Genomic DNA, 12603 nt, shown 5'->3' on the forward strand with positions numbered 1-12603 from the left:
GATGCATGTGCTCTTCCAGGAGCCCAGCACTACGTGGTCACGAGAGCATCAGAGTCCCACCAGCTCAAGGACAGTGGCCCCAGGACCACAGCCAACCCCGACTTTGGGAAAACCGTTTGGGACCTGCCTCTGTAAGCACCAGGGGTTGGGGACACTCAAGGGCCCTGTCTTGGGAGCCACTGAGGGACCCACGGCAGGGAGGCTCTTCCTCCCCCATGCTACAGCCCCAGGGTTGGGTCGGGGGAGGGCCGGGTGACCCCTGTAGGGTCACAGGGTGTGCGGCCCTCACTGTACTCTTAGCCACTGGAGTTTCAGTCTTGGCCTTGCGGCTGGGGCTGAAAGGTGGGGGAACAGCAGGTGGAGCCTCCTGGGTGGAGGTCATGGTCCCAACTTAGGGCTCCAGCCTCAAGGTCAGTCCTGCAGGAGGTTCAGGGCCTCAGCCTGGGCAGCCCACAGCCCTTGACTCATGCCTGCCTGCCTGGCCTGGGGCCTCTTTGCCTCCGAGACTAGTGCACTGAGCCCCCCGTCCTCCAGCACCTCCTTGGTCCTGCCTCTCAGTAGCTGGTCTAACGGCTACATTGGGAGTGGGGCTATCAGTCATATGATCAGTTCCACCCTCCTCCCCCCGGCAGGGTGGAGGGCATCAGCCCCCAGAAACCCCTGCTGCCCCACCTACCTGCTTTTCAAGTCTTGTTCCACTGACTGCCTGCAAGAGCCAGGAGCTGCCCGCTGGGGGCCGGCCTGAAGCATGACCAAGCAAGCCTAGGGCCAGAATGACTGGTATTACCGGACATCATGAGAGGGCCAGCCTCCCTTCTCCCAGCACCCATAGACCGAGGGGCTCAATGGAGGGCTGGGGACCAAGTGCACCATAGTCTGGTGCCCGTGTGGACGGGGGACAGTAGGTGTCTCCCAGCATCCAGACACTGAAGGGCTCAGGTGGAGGGCTGGGGGCCAGGCACCCTGTACCCACGTGGATGGGGGACGGCAGGCCTCTCCAGTTCCTCAAGTGATAAGGGAAGTCAGGCCCAGGCTTAGTTCCCCAAACCGGTTTTTATTTATAGAAAATTCCAGAACTTGTATCTTCTATAAGGCCATGAGTAATTCCTGAGCAAACTCAGCCTAAGAATTTCAGCCAAGGAAGCTACAGGCTGGGGCCATGAAACAAAGAAGTGTGTAGGCTGCCAGGAGGGTCTCCCCTCATTGCTGAAAGTGGCGATTGTCCCCAGACCCAGGGCATTTTCCACAAGGGCAGGTTTGGGCAAAACTCAGGAAGGGACCAGCAGCCCCACCCAACCCCAAGCTGGGGAAGGAGCTGGCTGGGGACCGACGTCCAAGCCCACCCAGCCCAGCCCAGACCAGCCCCTGAGTCATTCTGGGGTGGAAATCCCTCCAAGTTCTGTTTTCTTTTCCTTCTTTGAGACATGGGATGAAAATAGTCAGCCTGAAAGAAACCCTTTTCAGCCCTGAAGTCCGGAAGAGAGGTCTGAAAATGTGGCCCGGTTTTTCATCAGGAGGGGAGCGAAGCGAGCATGTGGTGTCAGCTCTCAGCAACCTCAGGATTCCATCAGCATCTCCACGTCATTAGTGTGTCTAAAAGCCGGAGGGGGACTGGCCCTTCCTCACCATCAGCACCCCCAAACTGTCTGTTGGGAGTTCTGAGGTTCAAAGACTGGTTATAGCCTTTGAACCCCAAATAGCCTTTGCACATTTCTACTCCTTCAGAAGTAAATTAATTCTTGACCTGCGGCCTCCAAAATGAAGCACAAAGCTGCTTTAGCCAGTGCTCCAATTCCTCATGGCAGCTTACTAGGCTGGCTCGCATGGGGAAGAAGGGGTCCCTGCCTCATAGTGTGACTGTGACGAGAACTAGGAGCGGGTGTGTTTAAGCCCCGATCTCCAGGCCATCCTGCTTCCCCAATAAAGTGTCCCTGCGTGCACACAGGAACGAGGTCTCCTCACACACCCAGGGCCCATAGCCATGGAGCGAGAGGCCAAGCCCCGTGTTAGGGGCTAATGGGAGACACCGAGCCCCTGTGTCAGTGGGTGATGGTCGTTTATTGCAAGCGGTCGCTCTGTGGTTGGTGGATGTGCATCTGCTGTGGAGGGTCCAGAGCCCAGACATCTGACACGTGGGGATGGTCACGGAGTTGCTGAGGTTCACAGACAGCAGACACTAACAAGATGGTTTTTGTTCCCCCTCCTGATTAAAATGGGGACCCACTTCCTTCAGAATTTACTTGCAAACCAGGGGTGTCTGTTGATGGGGTCACTCATAAGTTTGGGGACAGGGAAGTGACCCTCAATCAGGGAACACCCCTGGTCTTGGTCAAGGGCCCTGCAGCTCTCTCGGAGGCTGAGCTCAGTCCCAGGAAGCTTGAAAGGAGGCATTGGATGGAGCTGGGAGGCTGAGCACAGGGGCTGGAGTTGGCGAGTGTGGGTGATTTCTGCCCCCTAGAGAAAGACAGGCTCTTTGTCTGGGATTCTTCCCAGTGGTTGTACTTTCTGAATTTATCTCAAAATTCTACACCCTTCACTGCCCAGGGCATGAGTCAGTTGCCGTTGCCCTAACAAACCACAGCTTTAAGCTACAGAAACTGCTCTCTCAGAGACTAGAAGCCGAGGCCTGAGTCAGCATGTGGGCAGGGCCGTGCTCTGAACCCCGGTTCACGGGAGGGCCCTTCCTTGCCCCTTCCAGCTTCTGAGGGCCCCTGGTGTTCCTGGCTTCTGACGGCATCACTCCAGTCTCTGCCTCCTTTTTCATATGACCCTCTTCCCTCTGTCTGTCTGTGTCTGTGGCTTTTCTTATGATAACACCAGTCCTGTAGGATTCAGACACACCCTTCCAGTGTGACCTCCTATTAACTGATTGCAGCTTCAAAGATCCTATTTCCAAACAAGGTCATGTTCGCAGGCTCTGGGGTTAGGACTTCAGCATATCTTTTTAGGGGACAGAAATCAACTCATAGCACCTAGTAAAGAGGTTTTTTTTTTTTTTTTTTGGAATTTTGACACATTTTAATAGACTTTTAGCTGCCTTCCCAGGGCGCTGCCATGGTTGACCGGGGCATGTCCAGGTGGATAGTCCACTTCAGAGATGCCTAAAAAACCCAGTCTAGCTGAGTGTGCGACAGCTTTTAAGCGAATGCCCTGTGCCCAAGACCAGGTATCACGTGGAGTGTGGAAGCCACACCCCCACCACCCGTACAGCCCGAGTCCTCTCAGTCCTCAGAAAGGGGGCACTAGGCCCCCCACAGATCCCCCCAGGTGCAAACCAAGAGAAGTTGGGGAGCCAGCCCAGCCCCTGGGGGTTCTTCAGGGGACCTCTTGTTCTAAATCCAACCATTCTCCTGGGCTAGTGAGCAGGCCCCACCCCTCAGTGGCCCTAGTGCCCCTGCCTAGGGGCTGTCCAGCCCTGGACTTGGTTTTGGCCCAGCCACCTCCTGTGCCCCAGCCCCCAGCTCCCCTGCAGGCCCCTCTGCTGCCCTTACAGCGTCACCCAGAGGTGACTCAACTGAGGTTGTGCTTACTTGACATCTCTGGAGAGATGTGTGGGCTGTCCCGTCTCTGAAGCCAGAACTCTGGCCCAGGCAGTGATAAGACTCCATAGTCAGCCTTGCCACTAAGCGGCCACAGGCTCAGCCTCAGGGTGCTAGCTCTCTGTCCCTGAGGCCTAGCAGGCTGTCCCCTCAGCTCACCTGGCCTCCACTCATACCACTCTCAGAACGGGAGCCCTTCGTGCTCAGGTGGGAGAGGCAAGGTGTCCTCAATCTGGGACCTGGTACATCCTGACCTTCTGTCTCTTCTCTCTGGTCTCCGTGCCCCCACGCCTCCATCCAGCTCCATCTGGATCCTTCTGAAGAACCCCACGTTCATCCTGCTCTGCCTGGCCGGGGCCATGGAGGCCATGCTCATTGCCGGCATGTCCACATTTGGCCCCAAGTTCCTCGAGTCACAGTTCAGCCTCAGTGCCTCAGAAGCCGCCACCTTGTTTGGTGAGAAAACTCACTGGATCTCAGGGGGAGGTCTCTGCTTTCTCGTGAGTTCTCAGACAAATGAGGGTCTTTGAGGGCATCTTCTAGAAAGACCCTCACAGGGCTGCTCCAACCGTGAGCACAGGAGGGTCCCCTCCAGGCCAGTGCAAACAGAGAGCAGCTTTGGGCTTTTCATCAAGTCCATGTTGCTGCACAACTGTTAGGCAGCAGGATGAGCGGCTGCCCTTCCACAAGGGCTTGCTGAGCTCTGGCTGCAGCTCTTGGTGGCTGACCAGTCCCCTGCATCAGGGCCCCATCCGAGTGGGTATGCACTGCCAGCAGCTTCGACTGGAGGGGGTGGGGGTGGGGCTCCAGCTCACCAGGCACACTCCTCACCCCAGCGCCCTGGCCGCAGGCATCAATGGCTGGCTAAGAAAATTTGGGGGCAGTGCCCGCTGAGCACCCAGACCCTGGGTGCCCCATAAGCTGGGCACACAATGTCCCGGGGCCTCAGACCTTTTAGCCAGAGCACCTGCATCTGCCTGGTGGGTGCATCCCATGGCTGGGGGCTTGGTTGACCCTCCTGGGGCTGTGCAGGTGGGGCAACCTCCTCTGATCCACCCTCCTGGAGCATTCACAGGGTACTCCAGAGCTCCGGGGCCTCCTCAGCCTCACCCAGACCAGAGGGAGGTGCCAGGCATGGGTGATCAGGGGTGGGCATGGAGGAGGGCAGGGGGCCTCTGGGCAGCGTGTAGTCACTCTCAGCCAGACATCACCTCCTACGGTTCCGTTCCCTGGGCAGGAGAGGGCACCAGATTAGGGGTCCCACCATCCCCTCCTCCAACTAATGGCATCCAGATGCTCCTCCTGGCCATACCCCCCTGAGGCCTTACTGAACACCTCCTCCCAGGGTACCTGGTGGTGCCATCAGCAGGAGGTGGCACCTTCCTGGGTGGCTTCTTGGTGAACAAGTTCAAGCTGCGTGGCTCAGCCATGGTCAAGTTCTGCGGGCTCTGCACCCTGACCAGCCTCCTGGCCTTCTTCATGTTCTTCCTGCACTGCCCCAATGTGCCCATGGCTGGCGTGACAGCCACCTACAGCAGGAGGTAAGGGCAGGTGGGGTCTGGATGGAGGGGAGACTCTCAGCTAGGGCAATGACATGGGGACACATGTGTATGAAGACACACCTGTGTGGAGGCTCACCTGTGTGAAGGCACACACCTGTATGGGGGCTCACCTGTGTGGAGGCTCACCTGTGTGGAGACACATCTGTGTGGGAACTCACATGTGTGGAGGCTCACCTGTTTGGAGATACACATATAGAGACACATCTGTGTTGAGGCACACCTGTGTGAAGGTACACACCTGTGTGGGGGCTCACCTGTGTGGAGACAAATCTGTGTGGGAACGCACCTGTGAGGAGACTCACCTGGGTTGAGGGGAGGGCCGGCAGGACAAGGAGCAGTGATGGCCAAGGAGGACACCACCCAGTGCCAGTTCAGTTAAGGCTCATTTGTAAAATGGCACCAGGTCAGCCATTAAGGACACCTGGGCTCAAGTCCTAGCTCTTCATCTCTGTGGGCCTCAGTCTCCTCTTCTGTGCCCTGGGACAACAACCACCCACCTTCCGGTGTCCTCAAGGCTTGTCTTCACCTGCAACCTGTAGGACAGCAATCTGGGAATGTCTAAGTTACAAATGTACACACGGCCTGAGCCCCACCTGGCCGTCTCCCTCCCAGGAACCTGCCATGTAGATGGGCTTGCAGGGTGAGAGAGCAGAGGGAGAGAGAGGACCTGTAGCGTGTCTGAAACAGCAAGAGCCTGGGAACAACCTAAAACCTGGTCAGTAGGGGCCTGGCTAAACCGCCGTGCATCCCATGGGTTACTATACTGGCATTCAAAGGGACGAAGAAGCTCTTTCTGGGCCATTGCCAAGACACGTTGTCAAGCAGAAAAAGGAAGGAGTGGAACAGAATAGGTTGTGCTCTGGTGTGAGACAAAAAAGGAGAAGGGAAGGGGTGTGTGTGTGTGTACGTGTACATGCATATGAGCATGTGTGTGCATGTTTGCTGCACGCATACGAACCGTCTCTGGAGGCATGCAGCCACTGGCCTGGGCTGAGAAGAGGGAGCTGGGCACAGGGAAGAAGGTGTTTTTCCACCTTGTACTCTGGCACCAGTTTTAGGCACAGCCTATCCAAAATGCAAACACATTCCAGGCAAGTGAGCTGAACAGGGTAAGCGCTTGGCTGCTAACCAAAAGGTTGTCAGTTTGAACCCCCCAGTGGCTTCGCAGGAGACAGAGTTGACAATCTGCTCCTGTAAAGATCACAGCCAAGGAAGCCCTATGGGCAGTTTTACTCTGTCACGTGGGGTCACTATGAGTCAGGATTGACTCAAGGGCACCCAGCAAGCAAAAACCAGGTCACGGGAGGCTGCGTAAGACAATGATCTCCCAGAACAGGGTCCAGGGTGTTGACCACCCAAGGGCACCGACCGGCAGGGCCCACTCAGATGTAGGTGGGGTGGGGACAGGACCCCAGGTTGTGCCTGGGCCCCATCCCGCATCCCTCCCCTCCCACTGCAGCCCCCTGCCCGAGGGCCACCTGCAGCTGACAGCTGCCTGCAATGCCGCCTGCAACTGCTGGCCTGAGCACTACAGCCCCGTGTGTGGCTCTGATGGCACCATGTACTACTCACCCTGCCACGCGGGGTGCCTGGCGGCAGCCACCAGAGACTCCAGTGGCCGGAAGGTGAGTGTGGCCGCTGCCCGAGGCCCATTGTCCCTGTGGTGGACCTGGGAGGGGCCCCCTGGACCTTCCTTGTGTAATCAGCGCTGTTGTTGGGCTCCCCAGGTATACCGAGATTGTAGCTGTATCCCTCAGAATTTTTCCTCTGGCTTTGGCCATGCCACCACAGGAAAATGCACCTCGGCCTGTCAGAGAAAGCCCCTCCTTCTGGTTTTCATATTCGTTGTAATTATCTTTACATTCCTCAGCAGCATTCCTGCGCTAACGGCAACCTTACGGTAAGAAACCCGGCCTGGGTCTCTCTTATGTGGAATCTTTCCTTGCAGCCCACAATGGTGGAAGCTCTACAGACCCCATGGCGGGCGGTCCTACTGTGGAATGTGCCAGGCCCTGTGCCTGCACAGGCAGCACACAACTCGCTGCCCCAGGAGTGCCGGGGTGCTGACCACTGGGGAGGTGGGGAGGGGGCCTGGGGCTTGGCGGGACTTGGCCCTGGAGCAGAGGTGAGACAAGGCGAGACTTCTGTTTGCTGTAGCCAACGCCGCGTCGTCCTTGCAGGTGTGTGTGCGACTGGCAGAGGTCCTTCGCGTTGGGCATCCAGTGGATCGTCGTTAGAACGCTAGGTACTGCGCAGCATAGGGGGAGCCATGTACAGTTGGGCAAGGTGTTGACTGCACGTTGGCGCTGGCAGGGTCCACTCACCAAGCCAGGCAGCGTGCACCCCTAATTGTCCACTAGAGGGCCCTCTGTCATTTCATTTGCCAAATCGAAAAGAACAAACCAGTGACCCTCAAGTCAACCTCTCAGCTCGTGGTACCCCATGTGTGTCGGAGTAGAACCGTACTCCATAGGATGGATTTTCAATGGCTGATTTTTCAGAATTAGATCGCCAGGCCTTTCTTCCAGGGTGCCTCTGGGTGGACCTGAACCTCTAGCCTTTCAGATAGCAGCTGAGTGAGTTAACCTTTTGTACCACCCAGGGACTACTTTTCCTCCTTAACCAAAGGCTCTATAGGAGCCAGAGACATCAGGGAATTTCCCAGCCCTAGATGCCAAGTCCCCATAGAAGTAAGACTCACATCCCCTGAGCCCCTTGAAAGGAGCCCTGGTGGTGCAGTGGTTAAGGACTCGGCTGCTAATGGAAAGGTCAGTGGTTCGAACCCATCATCAGCTCTGCAGAAGAAAGACCCAGAGATCTGCTCCCGTAAAGATTACAGCCTTGGAAATCCTATGGGCCAGTTCTGCTCTGTCCTACAGGGTTTCTATGAGTTGGATTGGCTCTATAGAACACAGCAACATCACCCCTGATGTCCACAGCACTGCCTTCCCCGAGAGCCACTTGCTGGGTCCTGAGCCCCCTCTCTCTGCAGGGGGTATCCCGGGGCCCATCGCCTTCGGCTGGGTGATCGACAAGTCATGCCTACTCTGGCAGGACCAGTGCGGCATCCAGGGCTCCTGCTTCATGTATCAGAACGGGGCCATGAGCCAGTACATGCTGGCCACCGGGCTCCTGTGCAAGGTGAGTGGGCAGGGGCCGGCTCCCGGGGCACTGTAGGTCCCTCCTGAGCCGGGTTCTCCCCTGATAACCCCAGGAGCCAGGGTTCTCCCTCTGCTGACCCAGGCTCTCCCCCCGCTGACCCAGGCTCTCCCCCCTGCACCAGGCTTTCTCCCCTGCACCAGGTTCTCCCCCCAACCCGGGTTCTCCCCTGATGACCCAGGCTCTCCCTCCCCTGACTCGGATTCTCCCCAGAACCCAGGGAGCCAGGGTTCTCCCCCTGGTGAACTGGGGAGTTGAGTTCTCTTCTCCGTAGACCTAAGGAGCTGGGGTTCTCCCCCTGTTGGCCCAGGGAGTTGGGTTCTCCCCACCACTGATCTGGGGAGCCAGGGTTCTCCCCCTGCTGACCTGGGGTGCCAGAGTTATCCCCCTGCTGGCCTGGGGTGCCAGGGTTCTCCCTACCACTGATTTGGGAAGTTGAGCTCTCGCCCGCTGATGTGGGGAGTCAGGGCTCTCCCCACTGCTGACCCCGGGAGCCAGAGTTCTCCCTCCACTGATCTGGGGAGTCGGGTTCTCCCCCTGTGACTTGGGGAACTGGGTGCTGGGAGGAGGTCTAGTGGCCACTGTCACAGTCTCTCAGATGTGGTTTCTAGCAGGAGTCATGCTCACCTGGTGGCTGTTGGGGCTGCAATGACACAGGGCCAGTTGAGGGCCAGAAGGAGGATGGCCCTGGGTGTGGAGAGAAGGGCCACAGGTCAGCCTTAGGGTTTACCTCTGAGACCTGCGCTCCCCTCAAGGATCAGCTGAGCTTGCACTCCGCCCACCTCCCGGGAGCCACCTCATCACAGCCTCACTGGGTGCCCGGGCCTTTCTGCTTAGCTAGCGGCTTTGGAGAAACGAGGCCCTCATGTGCAATGTGGCACCTTTCCCAGCCACAATGAGCCTTGAATGCGGCTATGTTCTCACTCAGCCCTCTTTCTTCCCACTGCTAAGAGAAATTCCTGCCATGGCTCTCAGGCTCATTTCCCTTGGCTCCTGCTGCCTGGGAGATGTGCAGTCTTTATATTTTGGGTTTTTCTCCCAAGGAGGAGAAGGCCTCAAACCTTAAAAAACCAAAGGAAACCCTGGCGCCCGTGGTCAAGACCAAGGGTCACCGGTGACACAAGGACTCTCAGCTGCAGGGCCCTCGCCTCCAGGCTTTGAGCCGCGGAGAGAGAGAAGGTCTCTCTCTGGGAGCCAGCAGCTGCCCTGGGGCTTATCCCCACGGATTAGCATAAAAATAGCCAAGGACAGGGCAGGATCTGGGTGACTCTGGAGAAGCAAAAAAAAACCCTTGCCATCGAGTTAATTCTGACTCAGTAGACTGCCACATCTTTCTTCTGCAGAGCAGCTGGTAGGTTTGAACAACTGACCTTTCAGTTAGCAGCTGAGCTCTTAACCATGCGCCACCAGGGCTCCTGTCTCTGGAGAAAAGCACCTGGTTAGCTTTGAAACGACGTCTGTTCCCAGGAGTGGGCCTTGAGCTTTCTGTTTTCTGGGTTTTGTGCCGAGAGCCGCAGGTGTGGCGGCCATGGGGCAGACAGTACTGGGGAACCCTCCCCGGCATGTGAACCCTGCCAGAGAGTGACGGCAGCTTCATACACAAGTGTTGGTGCCAATGCAGGGGCAGACAGGTCTGCCCTCAAACGAGAGCACTGTATAGAGGGATGGAAACAGGGCCCTCTGTGCAGGTGGGTTCCAGACTCAGTGCCCAGGTGGGAGCTCCCGGAAACTCGGGGCAGGGTGGGGGTGCATTTCTGCTTAAGGTCCTGTTTTCAGAGGTTTGATACATGCACACATGCACACGCGTGCACACAGCGGCCAGGAGACATGCTCAGAGTGTCCCCTTCAAAGAATCCAAATGCCCCGGGCCTGGGGCTGGTGGGCGGCCTCAAACCTGTATCTGAGCCGTGAGAAGGATGGAGGGTGTGAGCATGGCCACACCGCCCCGGTCACATGGAGGACGTTGTCTCCCGTGGCCCCACACCCCCGAGTTGGCACAACCCTTTGCTGTAGAAAGGAACCAAGAGCCCAAAGGTCAGGTGACAGCCCACAGACAGGGTTCGAGCACGGGTTGGCAGGAACTGAGGCCTGGCCAGCTCTTCTTGAGTCTCCTAGGGCAGCTATAGCAAAGAATCACAGACCCGTGGCCTGAACCCCCAGGAAGGAACGGTGTTGGCAGAACCCTGCTCCCACCAAAGGCAGGGAGGGCTGCTTCCCTCTGGAGGCGCTGAGCCAGAAACCGCCCTAGGCCTCTCTCCCAGCTCATGGCGGCTCCCCGCATTCCTTGGCTTGTGGCTGCATCGCTCCAGCCTGGGCCTCCCCCTCACACAGCCCCAGCCCCGGGTCTCTGGGTCTCAAGTCTCCCTCCCTGTCCTATAAGGACACAGTCCTGGATTTGGGGCCTGCCCTAATCTGGGACGGTCACCTCATCTAGAGGTCTTGAACTTAATCACGTCTGCAAAGACCCTGTTTCCAAATAACGCCCCGTGCTCAGGTTCTGGGGCCAGAGCTTGGACATATCTTTTTGGGGGACACAACCCAGCCCACCACACACTCCTCTCATCTCTGCCTGTGCCTCTGTCTTTAGTCAAACGTGTTTTGTTTCCCCCTTGGCAAATGTCTGCATCTGCCCTAGAAACCGGGTCAGTAGGAAGACCTGTCTCCTCAGATGAGCGAGTTGTGGCCTCGGGGCCTTGTGAGACCCCCGGGATGGGGGGTCAGCCTGCAGTAGGTGGTTTCTGGACAAGGCATGAACCCAACAGCCCCTCCTCTCCCCCCTCCCCCAGGTGCTCGGCTTTCTCTTCTTCGCAGGGGCCTGCTTCCTGTACAAGCCCCAGCCCTCGTCTTCAGATGGCCTGGAAGCTTCTCTGCCCAGCCAGTCCTCAGGGTCTGACAACCCCACGGACCCTCAAGATGACTTCTCCGCCCTCCAGCACCAGAGCAACGTCTGACCCCCACCTCTGGGCCCCAGCCAGCACAGAGCCCGGCCAGCCACGAAGCACGACAGGGGACGGAACACCAAACCTCGGCCTCCTCCGTGAATTCCTCTAAAAAGGGCTGACTCCCCGACTCCCAAGTGCTGGGGGTTCTGGAACCCTCACACTGCAGTCGGGGCTGCAAGACTGCCCCAACGTTGGGGCCGCGTGTGTCCAAACTGTGAAAGCACTAATGGGAAACGGACTTGAGGCTGACTGGGGGCTCCTCTGGACAGAGGATGATGCCACCCCCAGCCCCCCCCACCTCCGCTTAGCCCCTCGCAGGACAGGAGGAAGGGCCCCCATCTGCCCAACCGCTCTGCCCACCTCCCCCATCTCCTTTTTCCTGCCCGTTCCCCACACCGGGGGTTTTCCCAGTGGACTTGCCCCAGCAGCGTGGGTGGACCCGGGACAAGCAGACAGAGGCCTGTGCATTTTACCACAATCTACACAATCTTCAGTTACCACCATCATCGGTTATTAAAGAACCCAGTTCTCTGCAGACTTGCGGAGAAGCCACCCCACCTTTCTTTTAAACGCTTTGGTCTGTGGGTGCCATCCCCTGTGAAGCTGGTGAAGGTCCTGCTCTCAGGGGACAGGGAGAAGCAGCTGGAGGAGGAAGAACCCTGGTTTGTGTCTGGAACTCGTGCTCAGTTTTTTATTTATTATGAAAGCCCAGGAGCTAGCTGCTCCACGTGGGCAGGATAACTGCCCTGCTTCCCACTTCGGGATCTCGGGCCATGGCCTTCGCGCCTCCTGGCTGCCCGTCAGGCCCTGCTCTGCGTTTCTTCTGGATGGGGTGGCTTACTGGAACCCTGCACACGATGGGGTGTTGAAAACCTGCCAACACTGCCTCCCTCTGCCACGATGGGACAGGGCAGCTGCGTAGACATGTATTTCTGAATGGTTGTTTTACATAAAATGGTTTTTATAAGAAGTGCTTCTTTTCCTGAAGGCGCAGCATGCACGGGGGCAGCTCCGGTCACCTTCGGGGTGGGTCCCCGGGAGTGTCTCTGTGGAATGCATGCCCCTGTGGGTCCTTGTTACACTTGTGCAAATGTGAGTATATTTTCATATTTAAAGCCCACATCCCTGTGCAGTGTCTCATGTTTCTGTCGATTTGCAAACCTTGCTGGTTTGACATTTCCTTGTTTCCAAAGGTGGCTTTGGGCATCCCCGGGGGTGAATGGTCTCCTGGCCCCACAGTCCTCCTCAGGGCCCCCCTCCCCTTAGTGACTCCCCCCTTGTGACCAGAGGGACAAGCCAAGGAGTCTCCCCCTTCCAGGTCCTGTGCCCATATGGGCCTCGGTCCTCCTCCTGGGTCCCCACTCCTGCCACTTTTAGGAATGACCTGGGACTGCAGAGAGG

The 12603-nt window shown here is 57.7% G+C and overlaps 1 protein-coding gene across 4 annotated transcripts in view; it reads left to right on the plus strand.

The window, feature by feature from the left end:
• SLCO4A1 (solute carrier organic anion transporter family member 4A1) overlaps nt 1-12322 on the plus strand; it is a 29212-nt gene extending 16890 nt beyond the window's left edge. For 2 of the 4 annotated variants that reach the window (XM_064276319.1, XM_023540812.2), the window contains exons 5-12: nt 20-131; nt 3841-3995; nt 4885-5080; nt 6561-6726; nt 6808-7001; nt 7282-7346; nt 8094-8242; nt 11047-12322. In XM_064276319.1, coding sequence (XP_064132389.1) covers nt 20-131; nt 3841-3995; nt 4885-5080; nt 6561-6726; nt 6808-7001; nt 7282-7346; nt 8094-8242; nt 11047-11211 — 1202 coding nt within the window. In that variant the 3' untranslated portion in view covers nt 11212-12322. The remainder of the gene's footprint in view (nt 1-19; nt 132-3840; nt 3996-4884; nt 5081-6560; nt 6727-6807; nt 7002-7281; nt 7347-8093; nt 8243-11046) is intronic. The other 2 variants (XM_003421796.4, XM_023540813.2) reach the window with 2 other exon arrangements.
• Nucleotides 12323-12603: the final 281 nt, after the last annotated feature.

Source organism: Loxodonta africana, chromosome 24, assembly GCF_030014295.1.
Source record: "Loxodonta africana isolate mLoxAfr1 chromosome 24, mLoxAfr1.hap2, whole genome shotgun sequence".
NCBI classification, from domain to species: Eukaryota; Metazoa; Chordata; class Mammalia; order Proboscidea; family Elephantidae; genus Loxodonta; species Loxodonta africana.